The sequence below is a fragment of the Gadus chalcogrammus genome, chromosome 1, assembly GCF_026213295.1.
Source record: "Gadus chalcogrammus isolate NIFS_2021 chromosome 1, NIFS_Gcha_1.0, whole genome shotgun sequence".
NCBI lineage: Eukaryota > Metazoa > Chordata > Actinopteri > Gadiformes > Gadidae > Gadus > Gadus chalcogrammus.
Genome location: NC_079412.1, coordinates 9,937,343 through 9,963,035, shown reverse-complemented (window position 1 = coordinate 9,963,035; position 25,693 = coordinate 9,937,343). Strand labels below are relative to the sequence as shown.

Genomic DNA, 25,693 nt, shown 5'->3' with positions numbered 1-25,693 from the left:
AAGGCCCGTTGCATTATTCTGGGTAGATGTCGTGTGTGTGTGTGTGCTGATTCAAGCTGATTCTTTCCTCGCACCTGCAGCTGGGATTCTTCAAGAGGTCTCTCCCGTACGGCACGGCCATGGAGAAGGCCCAACTCAAGCCCCAGGCTGCGTCCGAGGCCTAGGAGGGCCCGGAGCCCACCGCAGACAAGCAGGATCGAGCCATATGATTGCAATGGAGGAACAGAAGGAGAGACGATCAGACTTTGCAGTGTGAAGAGAGTTAGGAGGAGAAACGACCACTGGAACTCCACTGTGCTGCACTAGAAGATGAGACGACACAAACCAAAATGATCTCCAAACCAAATGAATGTCTTTGCTTTTTTTTTTTTTTTACACTTTCTTTTCTGCAGTGTTTTGAACTGACAGATCAAGACTATTTCTCCTGCTCGGTAGAAACTGGCTTCAGGCTCAAGGTTGGACTGAACCACCAGATATTTTGTCCTACACTATGGAATGAAAGGTTCCTGAGGATTTTAGTTTTTTTTACACGCCTCCACATAATACATTTTGTTTGAACACTTTATTATTGGTGCTAAAAAGACTGCATGTACTTCTGAAGGACCGCAGCCCAATGCTGACTCATCCCAAACTCCCTGTCCACCTTTCTGAAAATCCTTGTAGTTTTTTAAATAGGAATCCATGGTATTCATCTGGAAAGGTACACGCTGAACCAAAGACAGTAAGTGTAGAATAGAACGTTATTACTAAACATAATATAACACCACAATTGACCAAAGCGTTCGTTGATGAACCTCATTTCAACCTGCCTGAGGATGGTGTATACTTCAGTGTAGTTACATTTTTTATTTTTGTTTGTTTGTTTTTTTTGTTTTTTTTGCACTCAACGGAAGAATCTACTGATAAAAACACCAAAGACTGTGTGAAGACCGTCCTCGGAGGTCAGCCTTGGTCTCCTACTGGTGGTTGTTCGTTGCCGCGGTCCCGAGTATGAACACGCTCCGGCCTCCTCCACTCCTCGGGTGTGAACCCTGCTGCAGCCTCGTCCACATCCTGTTCTCTCACCTGGGAAGGGGACTGGAACCCACGACCTGCCGGGGAGCCAGGCCCCCGTCCTTCTGTCAACAGCGGGCGGGGTGCTGTCGCCTTTCCCCTCAGAACCGGGGCTGCTGTATTCTCATGAGGTCATAAAAAAGGCAGAAAGATCAGGAGGAAGAACCTCTTGTAAAGCCACTGTTACATAACGATGTCTTGAAGAGCAGAAGCGACAATCATCCTGTTGGAGCCTGAGGGCAGGTGGAGGAAATGTGTTCTGGGGGTGCAGGCGGTGGTGGGGGTCCTCCCCGCTCCATGCTGCAGAGGTATCAGCTCCCCGCAGGCCATTCTGTAGGCTTTAAGGGCCTCTTTGATTAAAGGGCTCGCGTGTGTATGAGGATGTGTGCTAGCAAGGAGGGTAGTGAGGTCACACCGCACTGCCACAGAGGGCTGCGGATCCACCCAGGGAACGAACATTGAACAGGTTGTGTGTGGAGTATTTGCATAGGGTTTCACAGGTGCCTTAAATGTAGATAGTTAATGACCTTTGTGAGGATGTGTGCTCGTAGGAAATGCGTAATGTATGCGGTCACATAAGTATGGTGTGTGTATTTATGAATGTCTGTTTTCTGTATGAATCGGTTGAAAACTGTTTTCCCTTTGCTCTGATGTCGTAATTATGTCGTTATTTTTTTCTGACCATGGTGTAATCGTTGGAACACAATGTGGAACTGCAAAGACTTTCCATCTTCATGGGGATTTAATCCCATCACAATCAATGGCTGCCATCAAAATGAGGGGCGTATTCTGTTGACACCCAATGACATCGGAAAAAGGGCACTGGGAAAACAACATGTTGTTTGGAAGTGCAATATTTGTAATCTACTATTATGATCGGTTTCATGCGTTCTTATTGTTTTCAGCGTATTTCTGTGTTTGCTTCGCTATCTGATCTAAGAGTCCTTGAAGCCTTATGTTTCCCTCACAGGCCATCATATTCTCACTAATGGCAGCAGTGAAGAGGTAGTTTTTCCATGGTTTTCTACTGTGGTGTTTTTTTTTCCTCAGTGCATACATCTTGGACCACTTTTGCTATCAGATTCTTGTACCACAAACCTGCCGTGTGTGTGAAGCACATTCTCTTGAGCCCCTCCCTAGAAACACGCCGCGTTCGCTGCTCAAGAAAATTTTGTGGTGTCACATTTGAATGTGGCATGCAGTTGTATCACCTGTTTAAGCACCACCTTTTACTAACCATATGTGTCACATAGCTGTTCTGTCTTTAGCGCAGCCTTATGTCAAGTAAAAAACAACAAATGTGTTTCAAAGTTTCAGAAGACTGTCTTTTAGATTAATTTGGTAATTGATTCAATCTGTAACATCATTTTCCGACCTGTTATTTATGATGATGCAATCTTTCATCCACGGTTCTAGTCGGAGGAGGGTCAGGACTTTTATAAACAACCCCATTTCTTGGACTCTAAAATAAGTTGTATATATTTCTGACAAGAAGATTATTTTTAAATTCAAATGATAAATTGTTTGTTGTGAATTCTTCTCACCCCATATTGGGGAGAATTTTTGTTTTTAGGGATTTTGTTTTTGTTCAAAGTTTGTATTTTAAATAAAGTATTTCCCTTTTTACACACTGCGATTTGTGTTCATTAAACTCCAAAAATAATTTATGAAATACAAAAACTGTACATAAAACAAGTGTTACATGACATGATTCTGTGCTGATTCAGTGCTTTTTCTCCTTCATGTGAAAATATACTTCATCAGCCAATCACCTCTGACCCATATATACATTGGCTCTAAAATCAACATTGTAACCTTATCCAAAAGCAGGTATTCAGTGAGTGCTACACAAATGTCCTTGTAGGCACCAGACTTAGGCTTATGTACTATAGGCAGCGCACACATGTATCTGTAGTTCATTGGCAAGGCACTAGAGGTCACTGGTGTGACACAAGTAGTGCGCTTCATTCTCTGATGAAAACCAACGTTCGGTTTCCCTCACTTGCATAAGTGTAATCCAAAACGAAAAGCATCAGTTCATCGGGGGACGGCCTTCAGTCTGAGATGCGGTGCGTGGCGTTAGGTGCTCTGTGTGCATTTATAAGTTCTTTGTGCGCTTGTCTGGGTCCTAGCGCTCCAAAGTCCTTCGAGAGCTCTGTGAGTCTGCGTTGGTCCGGGCCCTAGCACTCCAAAGTCCTGGAGAGCTCTGTGAGTCTGCACTGGTTGTCGATCACGCTCAGATTCTGGACGTACAGCCGGATGTTGCTGGGACTCCGGCAAGGCAGAGAGTCAGAATCTAAAACCAAAGAAGAAGAAAATATAACATTGCATACATTTTGGTATGAGGATTAAATTAAATAACATCGTTCTAGCTGACCTCTGAACAAGGAGTTTCTCCTTAACGCTAATAAGCTCTATACTGTTTGTAAATGTCCACCCTATAGGAGACGTGGGACCATTATGAGTGGTATCTTACACGTCGAGATGCGGATGGAAGGGGCCTCCAGCAGCATGCGGTCGGCCAGCCCCCTGGTTGGGGATGAATGCACTGCAGGAGAGAGAGAGAGGAGTACAGAGTAGATCATGTTTATCAGTCTACTCATTGTTAACCTCACATGATAGTGTGAGGGCCGCATGGCGTCAACAAGCTGAGCAGCTTACCGTACGGCTGACTCCTGCATCCCTGCACTATCTTCAGTGTCCTAGCGATCAACCGCTGCAGAAAATAGAAATGCATTTTATGTCCGATGCAAATGAGACGAGAGCCTTCACATTAAAGTTAATTAATTTGGTGCAACTGCCGCATTTGTGATGAACAAAAAGTTTGGTTTGACTCACCATCTTCTCAAAGTTGACTAATTTGTCCTTGTAGTTCTTGTTTCCCTCGTGGATGAATGTCATGTCTGGTCACAGACGGAACAAATGCACCTTTAACCTCTAACTTCAACGGTTTATCTTTACTCGTCAACACAACAGGCTTTGAAACGTATTGTAACATGTTGACCTATTGTTGGATGTCTCATGCACTTTTTAATGTGCGTCCAATGTGTGTGTTTGACATTATCATGATGTCTATAAATAATCGTATCAATCAGTTATTCTTTCAGATGACAAGACATTTCTTTAAAGGGCACATATCGATCAATCCTCGACCTAGCGATAACCTTTTCAGTAAAGGTGTACTTTAATGGTATTGGACCGTTTCAGCTACGGCATACATAAACAATCAAAGAGGTCGATGTGGAGCACAGCTATTCATTTGCTACTGCTCATGGATGAAGCGTTCAGGAGGTGAGCTGGCAGCTCTGTGTGTAGTATCGATCACCTAGGCACCCGTTACCTTTGAGCAGCAGGGGCATGAAGGGGATGTAAGGAGGGCTGAGTTTAGCCACCGCTAGTCTGTAGGCTCTGTGGTTCCGCGACGGATCCTGCATGAAGCACAAAGATATTTAGCAATTATTCGCCGAAGATAGTACAGACTACAGTGTGTATGCTGCACGGGAACACAACAAATGGATTTGTTTTTATTTGTTTTTATTAGCGTGACGAGACGACCGTCACGCGATGAAAACATTATCTCTGAGTTTGAGATCTCAATCACGGGATATTGCCAAATATCCCCAGATAGCGAACCAATCAAATTGCGCCATCTTACGAGGTTCACGTGTAGCATATACTAAATAGTTATAGCATACATATCATTATGATGTTCTATTGCATTAGGTTGTGTGAGACTTACCATCAACCTCTCATAAGCACAGTAGATCCTTTTGGTTTTGCTTGGTATTCTCTGCAAACACACACAGACACAAAGAAGTGTCATTGTGAAAGTAGCCAGATTGCAGCAGAATACCTGACTGCGTATGAATTGCTTTTTTGTTAACTGTAAACCTAACCCACTCACCGAACCCTTGTTCACCCTTTACCTAACCCACTCACCAAACCCTCGCTGATGACGGTTTTCACCTTCCCCTCCACACACACACACGCACACACACACACACACACACACACACACACACACACACACACACACACACACACACACACACACACACACACACACACACACACACACACACACACACACACACACACACACACACACACACACACACAGCTAGTGGTCTGGGTGTCCTGCTCAAGGAGGCCTTTAATTCGTTTTATGGTCACTTGTCAGGTGACCTGCAGCCTCCCCCCCCACCATAACACACACACACCTGCCCCCCCAGGACCCCCCCGTCCACTAACCTCCCAGGTCTTGTACAGTCGCTGCACTGCGCTGTTGCTCAGTCCAAACATCACGGCGAAGAAGGAGTTGAGATTCCTCTGCTCCTTCAGCCTGTGGAGCAAAGCACCGGGCTCAGGAAGGACAACACTCCAAGCCCCCTCAGAGAGTGTTGACATGAACACCACCAGGGCAATCGGGCTGAATGATCACATTACTGCCCAGGGAGGTGTTTACATACTGATAACCGCATTTCAGATTCTGAATTCAAATCAAGTTCAGCTAATCAACTGATTAAAGGTACCGTAGGTAGGATTTAAAGGCACCCAGTGCAACTTTATGTAAACATTCAATGAAAAATAAACATTCAATTTCTAGTCTTTTTTACACGTAGTAAGTTTCAATAACTCCATACCATTACATATCGACATTCAAGGAGCAAAGATGAGACGTCGCTGTGTGGTGAGAACTGATAGAAAATCGTAAACAACAACAATCGCCGGTGGGGAGAAGCCATTTTTCCATTGACTGGAAGCCTGCTTTATTTATTGTAGGTTACAAAAAATAAAGAAAATGGCGGCATTGTTGTTGTTATCGATTTTCTATCAGTTCTCACCACACAACGACGTCTCATCTTTGCTGCTTGAATGTCGGTATGTAATGGTATGGAGTTATTGAAACTTACTACGTGTAAAAAAGACTAGAAATTGAATGTTTATTTTTAAGCCTCGAAAGTTGTACTGGGTGCCTTTAAGAGCCATTATTTGAATGTAACCCTACAGCTGTTAGTGAGTGAAATGCTCTAGTCGACTGGTCCTTCCTCTGTATGAGCCATTTTATATACAATATATATATATATATATATATTTTTTTGGATTGACAATTCTTGTTCTATTTTGCTCTCTCTCTGTAATCTCACCTACAGCAGCCTTAAGAGACGGTTTATCAAGGGTTAGGGTTAGTGCCCCCCGCAGGCCGGCCCTGAACTCACGGGTCAGCCTTTATTCTAAACCGAAACCAAAGCGACGCCTTACACAGAGGCGATCTTGACGAACTTCTTGAGCAGCGCGGCTCTCTTCATCAGGTCCTGGCAGAGGCACACCTCGGTCACCACCCAGTACTGCACCTCGTTGAAGCGCCGCACGAAGCGCTGCAGGTTGGCCGTGGTGGCGCCGGGGAACTTGCTGCGGCCGAAGATGTAGTAGATGAGCTCCACCTGAAGACGTGTGGAGACGTGTGTGAAGCACGCGGGAAGACACGCCAGAAGAGATTTCTATCTGGTTAGATACTGGAACTGAGGTATCGGCTGCCTTTGAGAATGTCAATCACAAGCAAACGCCTGTTTCCTTGTTGGCACTGAGCAAGCACTTGCTTCCTCCTCCTCATCATCGACGTGACGTCACTCCTGACTATTTGGATCTGTCTGCGCTGAGTGGGGTTTTTGGATTTAGCATTTAGCGACTTCCAGCACGTATTAGCCCATGCTATGTGAAGGCGATCAAGGTCGCCATGGCGAAGCATGACGACACACAGGGCTGGCTAGGGAACAGGAATGCGTTGTTTGGACGAGCGTACCTCATGCATGGCAGTGAAGAGCTCCCAGTCGTACTGTGTCAGCTGGCTGGCCACGTCTTTGGAGCACATCTGCTCCAGTGCGTCTGCCGTCCCCTGCTCGGGCCCCTGCTGCTCCTTTAGGGGCCTCTGGGTGGAGGGACACAGAGAGAGAGAGAGAGAGAGAGAGAGAGAGAGAGAGAGAGAGAGAGAGAGAGAGAGAGAGGAGAGAGAGAGAGAGAGAGAGAGAGAGAGAGAGAGGAGAGAGAGAGAGAGAGAAAGAGGAGAGAGAGAGAGAGAGAAGAGAGAGAGAGAGAGAAGAGAGAGAGAGAGAGAGAGAAGAGAGAGAGAGAGAGAGAGAGAGAGAGAGAGAGAGAGAAGAGAGAGAGAGAGAGAGAGAGAGAGAGAGAGAGAGAGAGAGAGAGAGAGAGAGAGAGAGAGAGAAGAGAGAGAGAGAGAGAGAGATTGAAGGAGAGTGTTTCATTACGGAGGATGAGAGTGAGGGTAGTGTGTGAGAGGGGGGTTAGAGAGAGAAAAGGAGAAACCGAGAGAGGAAGAAAAAGAGAGAGAAGGGGATAGAGAGTGAGAGTGAGAGCTAGAGATGGGCTTGGAAAGACTCAAGGACCTACAAGCCTTCGACCACTATTTAGCATGCAGCGATCATTCTTCCCTCAGGTCCGCACCATAGAGTGCATTGACCTGGTGAAATGCTATTTGTGTTGGGACGACCTCACCCCTTCCTGTTTTTCTGTTGCAGGCACAGTTGATTGGGGTCGCTAAAGTACATGTGCATGAGTGCTGTCCTTCTCTCTGGGGGCACCCAGGTGGACTCATGCTGGGCAACATGGTTGTTCTTGCTTTATGCACCCACAACACACCCCTCACTTAAACACCATCCACTCATAGACCCACGACACCACTGATGAACCGACCTCACGCACTTCGAGGTTATTGAGTGTCAAATAAATACTTTTAGTTTCGGTACTCGCCAGACTGTGACAGCAACAGTGACAGGTTGGGGGTGTGGGTGTGGTCCACTGGGAGGCACTCATGCGCTAGATGCCATCTCTAGCCCGTGGCGGAATGTAAACAGTAGACTCACCAGCCGTTCCACCTGGCTGGAGGTGCACATGAAGAGCCTCTCGTTGAGCCCCAGGCCAGCGGACACGGCGCTGGAGTCCAGCTTCAGCTGGGCCCTGTCTGCAGCGGAGGGGAACCCAGAGAATAGGCTTATTCTTCAGTTCATATACAGTTCATCAGACCTCACAATAGCTCTTGTGATTTGCTTTGGATGAAACCTTGCACTAAGGTTTGTTATGCTAGGCTGGTTTAAGAGACATCAAGAAAACATAGTGTGAATAGTTGAAAATACTGCACCCTAGTAGTTTGCTGGAAATGCCAAAGGATATCGGGTCAACATTAATACATTACTGGCAGGTGCCAGTAATTCAACCAAATTTTGGTAGCATAGAGATAGAGTTTATAGCATATTATTTCAGGCATAACTCAACCATTTAGTTTGGTTGAGTTATGCCTGGATTGGATACACACATTTGGTTGAGGTTCTGATACTTTATTGTAAAGGCCTTTGTTTGTACATGTATGTTACTTATGAAAATTAGTGTGTAAGTATTACTAATCGACAAATCCTACCTAATGTCAGTAACATAGCATGTATGTTGGGGTTCCTCTGTGTCTCACTGAAGCAGTAATAGCTAGGTTATGTTAAGGCTTGATTATGTCACACTGTTCTATTTTGTTGTGCTGTTATTTTATGATATGTTAGTAATGTTATATCATGTTGCGTTGTGCTATGCTATGCAAAGCAATGTATTGCTCGGTTATGATATGAGCAGAATCTGAATACGTAAGTGTTCCATGCTGTGCCATGCTGTGCTAGGTGTTTCTATGCTGCGTCATGGACCCCACCTCCCATGGAGTTCATTTTGACCAGGACGTAGTCCGCCCCGGGCTTCACCACTGCCGACAGCACCTCCTGTACGGATGTGTTCACTGGGAGCATCAGAGTGATGGGGATGTTGTCTGGCCTAGAAATCTCATACAACACTAGAGTAAAACAGACAACAGAAACACGTGACATAATCAATAGAGGAAGGCATGATAATTTGCCGTAAATGGCTCCTTTTAAACAGTTCCATTTTAAATGATGTGAACTGTGATCGAAAGGTAGTTATGTTAGGTGAAATATGAGGATGGCATAGAAATATGACATTTGCAAAATGGAATTACATCATCTTACTGTTTTGCTTCCCTGTAATTATAATCACACACATTTGGTTTGAGATGCCCATATTTACGCTCCAACGTAACTGACCTTTATCCTGGCCTCTGATTGGCTGTAACCTCCCCACTGGTTCCTCGCAGTTGCAGAACCAATCAAATTGCTGGCTGTGCTGCTGCAGGGAGGGAACAATGGAGCACGTGGGTGACATTCAAATGACAGGTGCCAATAACATGACATTAAGATTAATCTCCAACGACAACAACTGAAAGGTGTGTGCCGAAGCTGTTCTTCTGGTCGTACTAGTTGTGAGTCTACCCGGTAGTCATGATCGCATTCTTAGAAATAGAGTTCAGTGAAAGAGTCAGCCAACTTACCCTGCTAAGGGAATGATTTCCATTCTCGGATCTGTGGAGATACCAACCCAGTAAAAAAATCTGGTAATCATCAGGTAATAAGAAGAAGAATGAAATAGATCCTATATAATCGATCATTAATAGATCATATCAACCTACAGTCGAGTCCTCCTCCTTTCTCTTAGCTGATCCTTCGGCATGGTGGACAGCCGGCTATCCGCTGCCACCTCCTTCTTCAGCCTCTGTTGGGGTCCAACAGAACCCCATGAGTAACACAACGTCATCAGCCCACAGCATCTGCCCCCCCCCCCCTCTCCCCCATCACCCTCTCTTGGTCCTGCTCAGGCCACTGACCCATCGGGTGCGTCTGACCCGCTCGGTGAAGCCGGTGTGTGTTTCTATCCTAGCGCAGGGGGGGGGCCTCACCTCCAGGAAGTCCAGCGCGACGGGGTCGTCCTTGAGCAGCCGGCCGTAGAGCAGCACCCACTGGCCCAGCAGCTTCACCACCTTCTGCCTGGCCGCCAGCGAGTAGTCTGCCTTCTCCAGCTCCGAGCCCTTGGGCGGTTGGGCGTGGTAGGTGCGCCATGGGTTAAGGTCCCGGCAGCGAGCGTTGGTCACATACAATACTCTGGGCCGTCCTCTACATAGACCCGTCGAGGCCTATGTGTGTGCGTGTTTTGAGTAAAAACATGCGCAATTACTTTTTTTATGGATTTTGTTTGTTTTGTTGCATACTTGACCAATCTCCCGCCAGCTAATTGTCCTAGCCATTTCGTCTGGTGCACGCTAATTGGTCCACAATCACTTGATTGGGGACCATGTTAATTGGTCTGCAATCACACAACCTTGTTGGTGGTGTCATTAAATAGGTCCTTTTCACAGAGGCGCCATAGCAGGAAAAACACAAAATTACAGGTTTGTTTGTTTTATATACCAGGGCACGGGTAGTAGACTTATTTTTACTAGTTTATTCTTCTTCAAGTGCCCTGGTACATAAAGGGAGCAAACGTATAATTAGTGATATGAGCGGAACCTGTTCCTGCAACGACTCTTCTGTGACAATCAACTCCGCTATCTAAATCAACCGACGCGGTTCGCGTGCCAACGAGGTTCGCGTGCCACACAGAATGTGTTGAATGCAAGCTGTTGACATTGTCATGTCGATGGCATGTGCAGACGCCAGCGCCGGCTGTTGTTACAGTCCCGCCCGCCACCTCACAGTAAACATCAGTGGATATTGGTGCTGCAGAGCTGGACACAGCTGGCTGGAGGCCATGAAGATTTTGTGGGTGAGTAAGAAGTCCCCCACGCAGGAATCTGTGGAGGAACACACAAAGCTCAGCACATATTTAGATTGTACATGACAATGCAGTTTGACAAACTGGCTGTGCAGCAGCATTCTAGGCATAGGGACTTTGGTCTGCATAATGCAGAGAGCGCCCTAGACTAGGAGATGAACCGGGACCCCCACCTATGGTGTCATTTCCGTTAGTGTCCAGCTTCACCTTCTCCAGCAGGTGTTCCAGAATCTTCTCTGGCGTTCCCGACATAACGGTGTACCTTTGGATTCAGGGGACGGGAAAAAACGGAGTGGAGTTGATCGCTGAACTAGAGTAGATAAAACTGATGGCAGAGAACAAGAGAGGAATCAGGAGGGAGAACCGAGAGAGGGCGTGAGTCGTATCATGGGGAAGTGTGTAAGAAGAGAGAACTGAGAGAGAGAGTGTGTGGGTGGGTGGGAGTATCATGGAGGTCTCATGGAGGAGTGTGTCAGGGGACCAAACAATGCCAGCACATCACCAAAGAGGAGTCAACACTGCATTATTAAATCTCACTGAGGGGGGGGGGGGGATAAAAGGAAAAACACACTCGAGGGTGTGATGAAAACTCTCTGCAAACAGAGGGTTTGAAGTCCGTTGCCGGCCACATAGACAAATATTAACATAAGAACACTGCGTTATTAAATTCACCAACAGCCTCGGCAAAGTGAAGTAGCTCCTTTTAGCGTGTCTGAGCCTGTGAAAACTGTGATGGTTGGACAGCCCGTAAGTAAAGGGTGTTGCCACAGTTGTGGACCGTGCTTGGAGCCACAGCTGGATGGGTGTGCCGGGCTGGGAGGCCTTTCTGCTCACTTCTTTACTGATTTAAAGATTTACTTCCAAAGGTTTTATCCTATTCATGTAGAGTGAGTAGGACAGGAAGATATGGGAGATAGAGGGGTCTAGGGGCGGGCTCTACCCGGTGGACCCCGCCTCTATGCCTACTTGCTGCTGCCTCCTGCCCCGCCCTGATCGGTGGAGTCGGTGGTGCTCTTCTCCAGGACCAGCACGGTGTGGCCGTGCTCCTCCAGGCGTACCGTGTTCGCCTCCACGTCCTGAGACCCAATAAACACACAGCCCCGGTGAGCAGCCCCGCCGCGACCACGCCCAGGAGATCTGTCCAGCCGCCAACATGTGGCAGCTTGGAAATGCGAATGCACACGGACAATCGTTGCACACCTGCTGTCTGACAGACAGGTGAACACAAGCGCTACTTGCTCATAGGCTACCACACATCATCAAACACACACATGTGATGATATGATACATACATGAGATGCTTTTACACATGCTAACTTGTACATGTGTGACTTGAAAGCATGCTAGTTATCCATACACTTATTAGAGCCATGCTACTTCTGGATGTGCTCTTTGCACACAGGTGCGAGTGCGTGGTGAGCCCTGGGGAGGAGCTTGGATGAGGCGCTGGGCTACCTTGAGGATCCTGATGTAGTCCTGCTTGTCGACCCTCAGGAAGTGGCAGTTGTCCTCCCTCAGGATGATGGTGGCGGCCCGCGGCGCGTCGTTCAGCAGCGCCAGCTGGCCGAAGTCCTCCCCCTCGCGCAGCTTCGCCACCAGACCCTACGGACGGCTCGGTGGCGTCGGTCAGCGGGTCGGGAACAGACACGTGCACTCCCACACGCAGCCCTTTCCGAGGTCAAAGGGGCGAAGACGCACGAGCAGCTTACCTTCCCGTGCGTGATCACGTTCACGGAGCCCTTCCAGATGATGTACCAGGAAGTGCCTTTGTCCCCCTGGCTAAACACTGCAACACAAATAAAGCTTTGAATTGGCGCCGTCATGCAGGTCATTTACACCCACGTCCACCTCTACCTCTTCATTAAAAACTAAAATAAATAAACTGAACATAAATCATAGGATTCTCCACTTTCATTGTGAAGGAGGAAATGGAGGGGACAACAAAGATTCTGGATGGACCTTGGGTAAATATTAGTGATACAGTGATGAGAGCAGCATGTTTAACCGATGACATTGGTTGACAGAGTTCTCATGGTACGACGAGTGGCGTTCAGGACAAGGTTAAAAGACAAACTAAACATGTTGGTGTTGGTACTGTGTGTTTAACTGTAGACCATGTGTTCATGCATGGGATTGGTGTGTGTGTGTATGTTTGTTTATGAGTAAAGTGAATATATGTGTGTGCGTGTGGGTGTGTGCATGTATGTGTGTGTGTGTGTGTGTGTGTGTTTGTGCCTGTGCATTCATGTATTCATTATGTGAGAATGAGAGACAACATTGTGTGTGTTTGTGCATGTGTGTAAAGTTGTATGTGTGTGTGTGTGTGTGTGTGTGTGTGTGTGTGTGTGTGTGTGTGTGTGTGTGTGTGTGTGCTCAAATGAAGGTTATCTCCCAGTACATTCCAGTGTCGGCGAGGCTGTCCCACTCACACACTGTTCCCGCCTTGCCGTGCGTCTCGAACACCAACACGGCCGCTAGCTCCTTGCGCACCTACAAGCACAACGTTGCAGAAGGTGAGCACACTGAGGAAGGTCCTGCAGCACACTGGACAGGCAACCACCAGGCCATGACTTCAATCGTTACTATTGATCATTAGTATATGCTACACGTGAACCTCCTAAGATGGCGCGATTAGATTGATTCGCTATCGGGATATTGGGCAATATCCCATGATTGAGATCTCAAACTGGGGATATCGCGTGACGATCGTCTCGTCACACTAATAACAGCAAATAAACCGCTAATAAAAACAAATAAATCCCGGGAAAAAGGGTTATTTTGTTTATTTTCGGAGTGTTCACGTGTAGTATACAGTATATTAAAACAATTATTCAACAACACATATAAATGGGACGGATATGTGGACCAGGGTTATTCAAACTGCGTGTGTAAGTATAAATCGTGTGTGTGTGTGTGTGTACTGACTGAGGTGGAGAGGTGGGCTACAGCCTTGACGTGCAGCAGCTCCTCATAGATAACCTCAAGGTCCTCCGCACTCCTCTGGCTGGGGCTGGAGACACACACATATACACACACACACACACACACACACACACACACACACACACAGGGACACACACACAGGGACACAGACACACACACACACACACACACACACACACACACACACACACACACACACACACACACACACACACACACACACACACACACACACACACACACACACACACACACACACATGTTATCAGTCCGCATGGGACAGATCGACAGATACAGATGCTAAAGAAACATATAGGATATCCTGTGTTGAGACATGAAATGAGCCTGAGATCGCTTCTAAGGCTTGCGTTGTTTCAAATTCTAAAATAATCGATGACATGCTCAGTGAACCTTCATAATCACCAACTTGATATTCCCGGTAATGTAATTAGCGCAATCCCATAAAGTGTACACCAACACACACGCATTTTATTCATAGGATTTGTTAGTAGGCCTACTGTTTTTAATCTCTCACATAACATCCAGGACATAGTTTCACACCAGCTATCGTGTAGTGATGACACTGGAGAGAATACTGACTGTTTGCGTAAGATCATGGTGAGAAGAGCATCAGGGCCCATCTGGGACAGCAGCGAGAGGCCCTCCTGGAGCTCGTCCTCTGAGTCCCTCCCAGAGTCCCTCTCGGAGTCCCTCTCCAAGTCCCCCTCCGAGTCTTTCTCCAGGTCCTTCTCCGTGGACCTCAAGGGGTCCTGGCTGAACTCGGACTCCAGGAAGCGGTAGAACTGGGTGTCCTTGTCGTGGTAGTTCAGCTCTTGTTTCACTAGACATTGGCACAAATTGCAGAAGATATTCTGAAGGAGGCATCTAGGACCGTTGAGGGTGGAAAATGTACTGATAACCGTCGAAACTCGACGGTTATCAGTACAAAACTCGAAAATATAAATACTAAAACTAAGATACTGAGAGAGGATCCCAAAAGTCAAGTGGCTATTTTGAAGTGTCCAAATCGGGCCGACCACATAGCCCCTAGCTTGATCGCAAAGTAGATTATCATAATTCAAATCTATGATAAATGTGCCACCATTCTGGGTCATTTTCGTGCTTCACCAGAGTCATTTCGTCCTCTGGTGAAGTATTTCTGTCCTGATTGCAGTGGGGTTTGCAGTGGTGTGTTTTACTCTCCATTTTATGCTGGATGAAAACGGCCTCATCACAAAACCACGAGTGGAGTCTGAATACTGTGGTGAGTGAGGAAACATTGTCAAACATGTCATGGCACTCAGATCATCGCTATTCAGGCTAATTGCACATTCATGTAAAATACTGGTGGGGGAAGGGGGGGGGGGCGGTTGAGACATTCCCTATTCTCAAAATCCATACAAACAAGCACAACATCAAAAGTAATAAAATAAAATTAATATTGTGTAAGCCTTCACAAGTAGGATTTTTTCTGGCTCCTATTGAAAAAAATCACCATAATGTTCTGAATTTTAAAAGCTATTGCATTTTGTATATCAATATTGAATTCATAACATTGCAATGTTAAAGTAATCTGAATTTATTCATTTTGAATTCACCTCTTTGAAACTCAAATATGGCATTTCAACCTGAACCATTTCATCAACATGATTTAGAAAAAATAATTCAACGTGCACTAATTCAGATGCAAAAAATCAAGTTGCAGATTTTTGAAATACTCATATTCAAGTGGTCAACATACGGACAAGATAATTCAAGCCATAGAAATTCAAACTGAAGTACCAGTGCATCACACGGACAGCCCTAAGCAATCGAGACCGAATTTTATCCAGCAGACTGCTGTCATCATAGCTGTTCTGTTGTGTTATGAAGGTTTTTTCCAATCTTGAAAACCCCTGTGTTTACTGAGGTCTGAGTTAGATTATACACACAACTGACATAAACCGGACAACTTCACAGACTGTCCAAATACAATAGGCAATGGCTTTAAAATAATAATAAAAAATGGTAGTGGTTGATTTCGATGCACCTGTTTTGACTGAGCAGGTTTGTAACCATTGTTAATCACAAAGCACTTCCGTTTTCCCTCACCATGAACAAGAATGCCTTCGTCCACCAACACCTGCCACATGCCGACCGCTTGGCTCCTGGATTGGCCGCCCTCGTTGAGCTTCAACAGCCAATCGACGAGCTCCTTACCTGAGCAGCACTGTCTACAGACGTGAGATGAGGAAACAGGTAGAGTTTTATTATGAAGCTAGTATCGTAGCGAGAGATACCATTACATTTTCAAGAGGAAGAGGACACCAGTAGGAAAATACCTGTACGTCTTTAGGTGGTGCTTTCTGTCGCGGATCAGGGCGGGGTTGCGTTCTATCAAGCTGTTGTACACCACCCTCGCCGCCTTCAGGATGCGATCTGATACAAACTACATCAGGAGGAGGAGAAAATAGAAGCCCATCCATGAAGATCATCAGGAGCTTAACATTATGTATGAGTTTGACAGAGAGAGAGAGAGAGAGAGAGAGAGAGAGAGAGAGAGAGAGAGAGAGAGAGAGAGAGAGAGAGAGAGAGAGAGAGAGAGAGCAAAAGAAAGAGGGGGGAGAGAGGGAGAGGGAAGGGGAGAGAGGGAGAGATAGTGAGATAAGGTGAGATGAAAAACAAGGAGATTCATGGACAACAGCGAGAGCTGGCAACAAGAGCTATAATGAGAATATATGCAGATGGTAAGCTTCACACAAACAACCCGCTTCTACAGTTTGTCGGTGGAAAACAGAGGCTAGGAAAGTAAATTAGAGAGCAAAGTGTTCATCAGTGCTTCCGCATCGGAGTGATTGAAATTCAAAGAGAGGGGGAAAGAGAGGGGGAGAGGTGGAGAATGAGAGAGAGAGAGGGAGAGAGAGGGGGAGAGACAGAGGGAGAGAGAAACTGAGAGAGCAAGCGTGCTCATGGGAAGCTTGTGAGGTGAAACATGTCCACGGTTGTGAGCCGAGAACTGTGTGGGTGCCCGACTGTCATTTGTGTAGGAGTGTAGGAGGCAGAATGGTGAGAATTAATCAAACAAAAGCCAGAAAAGTAATGGCTGGTTTATACTCTCCCACACCTGAGCTCTGGGACTCCACAGTACATCCACTGGCCGACACAGAAGGCACGTTCTCCGTTAATGTCATTACAGTGGCCATGAAGGGACTTTAAACATATGTTCTGATCCATTTAGTTCTAAGCGTCTAATGGATATTTTTATTTATGAAATTGGACCGTTATTGATTATTGCATTATCCGAGAAAACTGGCTGCAATGTAATCCTCCACTAACGCCTGTCAACCGGAAATCTTGCTCCGAAATCTCGCTGTTGCCGGAAATTTCCCTTGGTCGTTAACATCTCAATCCTCCTTGATCCAATCTCTTAGATAACAGCCTAACACAACAAGCACTTTCTTCAGCTCTCACTCCCGTCTCCAACGCTCTCTTCCTGCTGAACCCAACTCTCGTGAGACTTCTCCTCCAGCAAAAACTTGATAAGACACAAAATCAAACTGACCACATCAAGTGAAAGGTAAACAAAAAAGTTGCATTTCTCTGTATGGATCCTTTTCATAATGATAGAATATAATCTGAGCCGAACGGTGACAAAAACAACCGTACACTATTGCCCCAAAAGGATTACATGGCAGCCCGTCCTCTAGACCTAAAATGATCTGAAAATAGTGTGGAAGATCCCCAAGTTCTCGGATAATGCTGACCAAACATGCCAAAATATTACTGCTGCATCTAGATTGTACCATCCAGTGTAAGGTTTTAAAACTGAATGAATAATTTGTTAGATGCTGAAAAGCGTCGGTTCTAAGCTTTTCAACTTACTTTGTTAGCATTAATACAATATTCATTTGACCGTACTGTGCCACAACAGAGACGTGTACGTCTCAGTGACAGCGCCCTGCGGCTCAAAGAGAAAACCCCAACATTTCTCTCCTCCTCCTCTGCCCCTGTTCTCCTTCCTCTGTCCTCGTGGTCTGGACTCCACGAGTGACTCAGACGGCCGTCTGTTTGTTCTCCCAGAGGCTCCGCTGTTTGTCCAAGGTTTGGGCTATGGGCGGAGCCTGCGTAGAGAGCCCCGGACAGCTGACCACTTCCAGTGTTCCCGCCAACGGCTGGGACCGACCGCAGCCGGCACATCAGTCTGCCTCTCTCTGCTGTCATGTTTCCTGGGACCCCCCCCCCCCCCGCCCGCCTCTCTGGCCCCCGTTAACCAATGTGTAGAGTGGAGAAATGACCGTAGGCCTCTGACCCCCTGTCTGCCGGATAAAGCTTGTTCTCACAGAGCCTCCCATGTACTGTAAGAGTCATCGTACACTGCATTAGCGCCCTCTGAATGCACCTGGAACAGGGGACTGGAATACACAAAGGCCGGCATCCACAGGGGATACCCACAAGAACTCTGAGTCGGAATCCACCGAAACCAAATACCTACACAATGAAACCATCTACAGGCAATGGCACCAACACACACACACACACACACACACACACACACACACACACACACACACACACACACACACACACACACACACACACACACACACACACACACACACACACACACATACACGCACACCCATATCGTCTCACATACATGCACACACACCGAGACATATACACGCACACACACACACACACGCATACTCACACACACAGGCACATATACACACACTACATTATCACACACACACTCAGCGATACCTACACACGCACACAACAAAATGCCCAATGTAACACACACACACACACACACACACTCACACAAACACACACACACACTGCGACACACACACTGCGACACACAATGTGACACACACAATGCAACACACACACACACAATACGACACACACAATGCGACACACACAATGTGACAAACATACACACACACACACACACACACACACACACACACACACACACACACACACACACACACACACACACACACACACACACACACACACACACACACAAACAGAAACATTGCCACAAATATTGGGCTGGCCAATTCCCAGAGCTGACATTGTGCCGCCCTAACGGGCTCCCTAGAGTCTACCCCGCCCCCCCTTCACCCCCACATATCCCTTTCCCAGGAGACGGAGCAGACAGCAGGTCACCAGCGGCGGCCCCTGCCTCCACCCTTAGGAGACCCCTAGTCACGTTCTCATGCTCGTCAACTTCAAGATCCAGAGGAATGGATTCTAGGAGGCCGTTCCCTTCATCACAGTGACAGCGTCTCTAGCTTGCGTAAGCAGCGGTTAACCTCACAGACCTGGAGGCCATCACACCAATAAAAACGTCCACAACACGACACTAGAATTACGTAAGCGGTTCCCTGGAGTACATTGGCCTTGAATTGTCTACACCTGCCTGGTTCCGGCCCTTTAAGAGGCTGCATCGCATGCAGGTCACCGCCTTATGTTGCTTAAATGAACCACGGGTCCAACTTGTCCCCACTCAGCCTCAAAGACCTTCACCAAAGGTGAGAGTCTGGTGGATATACCCGTTATGCTCAAACTCGTAATCCATTCACTCACCTCAAGTGTTAAGCCTGGACTAAGCCAGGCCTTACCTTAAACTGTGTACTGTGTGTCTAACAAGCGGTACCACCATGCCATGCGAAACCTAAACCTGTGGTGACCCTGTATTACTGCACTGGATGCAGTACCTAGCAGTCATTGAGTGGAACAGGGACTCCCAGGTGCGGTCTGTGTTTGACCTGATTTGAAGTGCCTGGAGGAGCGGGGCGGCGTGGGGTCGCGGTGACTGAACGGTGTGTCGCCGTCGTAGAAGGTGGGCTGAGAGTTCCAACGAGACGCATGTTTCCGCTGTGGCCGAAACTTTCTCTAACCCCCGTCGCTTCCTCCTCTACAAGCGACACGCCGGGTGGAAAACCCCCCCCCCCCCTGCCTACCTGTCATATCCCCTTCAGTGAGCGTCTGTCTGCCACTAAGCCACATACTACAAGCTGCCTGGGTTTTTGCACGTTCTTCAGTACTACAGTCACCAAAGCACTACAGCATTCCCTCAAAGCCATCTAGGGTGGGCTTCGTAGAAGGTCATCCTATAGGGGTAACCACGAGGAAGGGCCGGCTGAGAGGAGAGCATAGAGTAAATACGTTAAAGGTCTACAAACACTAGCTGGGAACTGTATTTGGAAACTGTATTTCATTGTCTTGACAATGAAATATAACACCCTTTCCATTCACAATAGAGGTCCAACCCCACTCATTTACCGTGGCTAAACTAGCAACACTACGTCAGTGGTGCCCTTTCATGTGCAATGTTAACTTGATGGACGGAAAGTGAAAATCTCTTGTATACAATGTAATCCAGTCCATCAATCTAATTGTAGACCATTTCATAAGAATGCATGTTATAAGGTAGAGCGTCCAACAGAGCTCTACTCTCTGTCCTGCGGTCGTGTTTCTCCTGGTAGGACCACAGCCAGCATTCAGACAACCTCTTCTGAGAGGAAATCACTAACTCCGTGACCGGAGATTCCTCTAAGATAGTCCCCGGCTTGATGTTTACAAGTCCTGGAAAAACACACATGGCTTTGGGGCTAATGCAGCTTCGGTTGTTTGTTTGAGGGGAATAATGAAGAACTTATTTCAGGGTGAACTACCAGGAGGCCTGATGCATAGAAATACACAGCGTCTGTCCTCAGAAAGGGGGTTAATTTCTCCCCTTTTATCTGAGCTGGTGGAAGATCCTTTGATAGACTGAAAGCTGTCTAGTTGAGGGCCTGAGCAGATTGACTGAGGGTAAATGAGGGATATGTACCCTGGCATGCTCTTCTGAGTCCTTGTTCCTCACTGCCACGCTAGGAGTGCATGGTAAGTAGTTAGCACTCGCATGGGCGGTAATGGAAGATAGGAGCGGAGCAACAACAAAAAGAACAAGTTCAGCAATTTGGGAGGATGCAAGCACAGCAACTCTGAGCAGCGGGCACTGAGGAACCTGGACATGACCACAGAGTCCGTGCAGAACGGGGTTTACAACTGTCGTCAATGATCAGCCAATAGCCAGATTGCTGATGAGCTAACATGCAGGACACTGTGGCAACAAAGAGTTAATAAGCAGCGAAATATAGATGAGATGTGATTTTGATATTAACAAGCATGATTTTAATAATACCAGGGTCAGGGGTTTAAGTCCCAATAAGACCAATAATGTTAAAGGTTGTGTGGATTGTAAGATAGACAATAATGAGACAGTTAAGAAGAAGTAAGTGACCATGTGGTCTAACATTTTTCCTTCTGTACGTCTCGATAAGCTGTATACAGTTTGAATTAGTATATGTTGATGAATCCCTTTCGATCCAACAATGGCTGACACTGTGTTCAGCAGAAGCAGATGCAGACTTAACAGAACATTGGCTAAGTGGTGAGCGATGGGAAGGTGGAGACTGATGAACCCGTTGACGGGTCCATCAATCTGTTAATTGTTGTTGCTTCTGCCAAACACACCTGTTTCATTGGGTCCTTGGAATCCAGACTTTCTGGTAGTGGGGTCTGAGAAAAAGAGGGAGAGAGAGGGGTAATTAGAATCATAAAATTATCATACATTTTGCACTGCTTCCAGTTTTGATGCAGACCATAAAATGCAAGGTACCTCAAGTATGTTGGGTTGCAATGGCTTATGTGTGTTATTCAAATCAAAATACAAATGAATAAAATATGCTTGATGATTCTGTGTATTTAAAGACAACAAAGAGAATTTTGGATGGGTCATGAACATCAGCAAACACACATACACCGCACCCACGCCACACATTTTCTTGATGAAAGGAATTGCTTTCATTTGACAATTCCCTTCTCATCTTGCTGAAGGGAGAACGCAAAGTGAGCGTTAACTTCCAAGGATTAACAACGTTGTCAGACCTCCGAGTGTCACTTAGTCTTAAAAGAACAGCTTGGACCAGATCAGATCACAGAATTAATAAAACTAAACAAAAAATAGATATAATTTAACCTACGATCTGTCATGCATGCACTTTGGTCTAAGCTGAACTTCCTCTTTATGAAGTGATTCCCTGCCTCAAATTTTATTATGTCCATGTTTATGACCCCTGGCAACTACTGTGCTGCCTATCAAAATTTGGGAACCATTCCAGCTGAGTTCACTTAGAAATATGCTTAATATGATGATGTTTATTATACAGGGCTATGGGGGAGACCTGTGCTTTAGCCTGTTGCTCCTAAGTTTTGGTTCAGGGGTACATTTTAGGATCAAAGCAATTATTGTGAGCTTTAGACAACATCGTTTCACTTTGACACTGTGTGAGACTGCACATGTGACTTGTTAGAGGAGCGGTTTATGACAGCCCGTCTACCTGTTTACACACCGTGCGAGATCTGCTGATCTGCTGCTATTCCTCACCATTTCACTGTCCAGTTCTTTCAAATTGTTCCCCCAAGGCCATAGCTGTAAATCCACTTTCATAATGGCAGTGAGTCAGCCTGGTGGCCAGCCAGCCTCGTCACAAGGTGAGAGAGTGGTGCACTGCCTTTTGGTTCGAAACAGCTTCTTTAAAAACGTTGAGAGGAGAATGGCTTGAACCTCAAAGGGTCACCACATAATGCATACAGCTTTTACCTGAAAGGGCTCTGGAGTCTGAGAGAATACAACACATTTCTATTAAATACACGCGCCCGGGAACGCGAGAGGAAAAACTCAAACAAAACGTAAACAGCAATGTGGGTCGACAGAGGAGCTTTTGGGATGCGAGGCATGCTGCTCTGCACACACTGCTCTTGGTCCTTAGCACCTCTGCGCCGGTGTGCAACCGCAACCACAGCAGCAGCCAGCATCCCTTAATGACTCTCCCTGCTTCCTGGGAGGCGCTGGGCGGCTGGGTGTTTAGCAGTGAGGAGTTCCTGCTAATGGACTCTCTCTCAGGGTGCGTTGCGCACGCCGATGAATGACAAAATGACGAAACATAGATGGTGGAGTGCAAGAAATGCTTCAACCGAGAGAGTCGCATTTTGCGCATACCGTCTGCACATAATTTCTCAAACAATGCTGTGAATGCCGCTGCCTGTGGTATTGTGCCAGAATGTTAATGGAGAAATGTCCCAGAGGTCAGTAGGATGGCACTGTGTGTGTATTGCCGTCCTTACATTGCCGTCCACCTCAAGTCACTCAAGCATTCGCGTCAGTTGTTTCTGGCTTTGTATATATTTATTAGATCCTATCTGACATGACAAAATGAGTCACGAGTCACACAGAGAGGAGAACCCTGAAAAAGGGAAATGTGAGTTTTGATATCCTCTTCTCTTCAAATAAATAGACTGCAGCCAAGAAGCTGGAGCATCTTGGTGACACGTACCAAACAATGTATCTGTTGGGGCATATATGCAACATTTAATGGCAAAATTGAGTGACGTGTGCCATTATTAAACCTAATGTCATTCTAATAGAGATTCTAGATTTCCCAAAAGCAACATGTTTAACCTTTTGCAAAAAATGTAGTCACAGCGGAGATGTTTGGTGAGATAATTGACCTTTGAAGTAATGTCTCATAATAGTCAAAGTCCAGTAAATGTAGAGCCCTATTCTGGCCCTTCCTGTGACCTGACGGCTCCAGCTACATGAACTTCCTCTTGTGCATTCTTCAGCACACCCTGGCGCTCCTCAACGACGGCCGTGAAGGAGTGTGAAAAGGGGTGGATGGAGGTGAACAATAAACAATGCACTATTAATAACCGCATTTTTAATAAGGAATCAAACATGATGTCTTTGTCCCATTTCTTCCTCTTCTTTCCACTTCTGTATCAAAAAAAATACCGTCAATACTTATAACTTATTAATACTTCTAATAATCCTTAAGATGTTGCTTGATGTAGGTAAAGAATAGGATGTTATTTAACATGTTACTTACTGATCTTAATTTGACAAACCTGTAGTCCTCATGCAGCGTAGCAGACTCGGCCAGTGTACACCAGTATGAACACCAGTATGTACACCAGTATGTACACCAGTATGAACACCAGTATGAACACCAGTATGTACACCAGTATGTACACCAGCAGCTAACACCAGTAGGAGACACAGCGCCAGCAAAGAGACTCTGCCATCACTGCCAACCACTACCGTCTAAGATAGCATAGCCCTAGACTAAGGCACTATAGGATTATGCCATAAATCAAAACCAGCATCATACTACCAACGAAGAATTCTTGCTATTGGGTTGATGATACTTTAATAAGGTATAATTGAACTATTGTACTCACGGTGAGTCTGATTTCATAATTCCCCTATAATAACAATAACAACCTTCTAACGACAATAACATGACAGCAATACCAGCCTTCTATACTTCTTATTCTAACAGTAGCCTAATAAGATTACTACTTCAAAGCACATCACGGGTAACAATCTGCTCTTCACATCTGCATTATGTCAACAACTAATCGTCCACTAAAAGCAACTACCTCCTAATGGCACTAAAGAGGTCATTGTCCTATTAGATCGTTGTCTGGAATAGCCTACCCAGCTGATGCCTCGTATGGTCGCCCGCTGCTTCAGGGCGCCTCGGTCCGGGAACACTTGATAGTTGTAACTCCGGAAGAGATGCATGGTCTTCTCTTAATAAGAAAACCAACCACAGCGACAGACAGCGACTCCGCAGAACGGTCGATCCACTCGAGACATACTTTGAGGTATGCTAGATATCACACTTGTGCATTAACAGCGTACAAGTGGTGGTAGTAGCAGTAGTAGGCGCAACAGTTAGTTGTCAGATCCATTCAGGAGTCCATATATGTTTTTTTAATTCGACTTATAAAGCAAAGAACAGCAACAGGATTCCAAAAGCTATAGACGTCATCTGCCAAGAAATTATGTTCACAAAAATTCCAGGCACTGGAGAAGTCTGCTGCTTCTTCGTCTGTATCCAAACAAGCATGACGACACGTTTTTGTAGGAAACGCGCAAGTTGTGTCTTCAGCCGCCCCCAGCGCCCGCAGCACAGCCGCCCCTCCGCCTGCAGCACAGGCGCACTTTGCTGCCCGCGGGCTGCGGGGTCAGTGCGCTTCACAGCGCCTCATCAGAGATTAAAGCGCTCCGTTCAGTTTAGCCTCTCCAGTCTGTTGTTCATTCATTTCGTTTAATCAAACCGTCTGCGATCGTCTGTGGTCGTATTTTGTGTAGGCTAACAATTACTTTGAATTTAGGAATCGTCGGATATCTAAGAAGCTTATATCTAGACTATAAGTATAGTCTATATATAAGCAGAGGAGATATTTAAGTAGCTCAATTTAATTTAAAAATAAATAACAATATAGCCAGTAAGTATATTATATATGCTAGGCTTTGTGCTTGTTTCCTTTTGTTCCTTGTACAGTAAGAGACTAAAGGCCTACTTCTTCACATGCACTGCCTAGAGTGCTGTACAGGTGGTTCGCAACAGCATTTCAGGCTGCTGCTGCTGCTGCTGTTTGCGCTGTGGGCCATGCACGCCACACAACATGCCAGTAGGACTACTTATCAGATGGGCTAGATTTATGGCCCACTGCTGTATGTGGGCTTGAGATAAAGAGTTTCAAGGGCAGACCTTTGGGCTTGCGATGGCTGGGGCGACGCTGAGCTTGCACTGTGCATGGGCCGAGACTAGTTAACACACGACCACTCTTCGAGTGCATGGCTGTTTACTCTTGGCGTTGACGATGGGTTGAGGATATTGGTGTGATTGGAGGGCTGCCAATGTACAGGAGGCCCTAGTCAATGAAAATATACCCTTGGCTACTCTTTATCGAGATAAATCTACTTTTTTATGAAGGGGGATTGTGTCTCACCGGGTTTGAAAGTCCCAGTGCTCACAAACACTTTTAAATCCTGCTCTCTGTAATATCAATATTGTTAGGGGAAATAACTGAATCAAACTACTGATCAAATGTGACTGTTCAGCTGGATTACATTGTAAGTTTCCCAAAAATTATGAAGATAAGGCTAGAATACAGATGTTAATGTGCA

The 25,693-nt window shown here is 46.2% G+C and overlaps 2 protein-coding genes across 2 annotated transcripts in view; one reads left to right on the top strand and one right to left on the bottom strand.

The window, feature by feature from the left end:
• itga5 (integrin, alpha 5 (fibronectin receptor, alpha polypeptide)) overlaps positions 1 to 224 on the top strand; it is a 35,978-nt gene extending 35,754 nt beyond the window's left edge. Inside the window, exon 30 of the mRNA XM_056587924.1 lies at positions 81 to 224. Within this exon, the coding sequence (XP_056443899.1) occupies positions 81 to 164 (84 nt within the window). The 3' untranslated portion in view covers positions 165 to 224. The remainder of the gene's footprint in view (positions 1 to 80) is intronic.
• The window catches only part of rapgef3 (Rap guanine nucleotide exchange factor (GEF) 3), a 25,506-nt gene continuing 36 nt past the window's right edge, over positions 224 to 25,693 (bottom strand). The window contains exons 1-27 of the mRNA XM_056587935.1: positions 24,212 to 25,693; positions 21,187 to 21,231; positions 15,993 to 16,099; positions 15,763 to 15,884; positions 14,272 to 14,512; positions 13,654 to 13,738; positions 13,158 to 13,218; positions 12,438 to 12,514; positions 12,184 to 12,330; positions 11,695 to 11,804; positions 10,902 to 10,990; positions 10,669 to 10,747; positions 9,857 to 10,007; positions 9,590 to 9,672; positions 9,452 to 9,482; positions 9,168 to 9,249; positions 8,762 to 8,899; positions 7,935 to 8,032; positions 6,857 to 6,982; positions 6,316 to 6,497; positions 5,305 to 5,395; positions 4,793 to 4,843; positions 4,394 to 4,481; positions 3,892 to 3,956; positions 3,715 to 3,769; positions 3,530 to 3,601; positions 224 to 3,349 (exon numbers count right to left, since the gene is read on the bottom strand). The exon at positions 24,212 to 25,693 is cut by the window's right edge and continues 36 nt beyond it. Of these exons, the coding sequence (XP_056443910.1) occupies positions 3,234 to 3,349; positions 3,530 to 3,601; positions 3,715 to 3,769; positions 3,892 to 3,956; positions 4,394 to 4,481; positions 4,793 to 4,843; positions 5,305 to 5,395; positions 6,316 to 6,497; positions 6,857 to 6,982; positions 7,935 to 8,032; positions 8,762 to 8,899; positions 9,168 to 9,249; positions 9,452 to 9,482; positions 9,590 to 9,672; positions 9,857 to 10,007; positions 10,669 to 10,747; positions 10,902 to 10,990; positions 11,695 to 11,804; positions 12,184 to 12,330; positions 12,438 to 12,514; positions 13,158 to 13,218; positions 13,654 to 13,738; positions 14,272 to 14,512; positions 15,763 to 15,884; positions 15,993 to 16,099; positions 21,187 to 21,231; positions 24,212 to 24,298 (2,679 nt within the window). The 5' untranslated portion in view covers positions 24,299 to 25,693 and the 3' untranslated portion in view covers positions 224 to 3,233. The remainder of the gene's footprint in view (positions 3,350 to 3,529; positions 3,602 to 3,714; positions 3,770 to 3,891; positions 3,957 to 4,393; positions 4,482 to 4,792; positions 4,844 to 5,304; positions 5,396 to 6,315; positions 6,498 to 6,856; positions 6,983 to 7,934; positions 8,033 to 8,761; positions 8,900 to 9,167; positions 9,250 to 9,451; positions 9,483 to 9,589; positions 9,673 to 9,856; positions 10,008 to 10,668; positions 10,748 to 10,901; positions 10,991 to 11,694; positions 11,805 to 12,183; positions 12,331 to 12,437; positions 12,515 to 13,157; positions 13,219 to 13,653; positions 13,739 to 14,271; positions 14,513 to 15,762; positions 15,885 to 15,992; positions 16,100 to 21,186; positions 21,232 to 24,211) is intronic.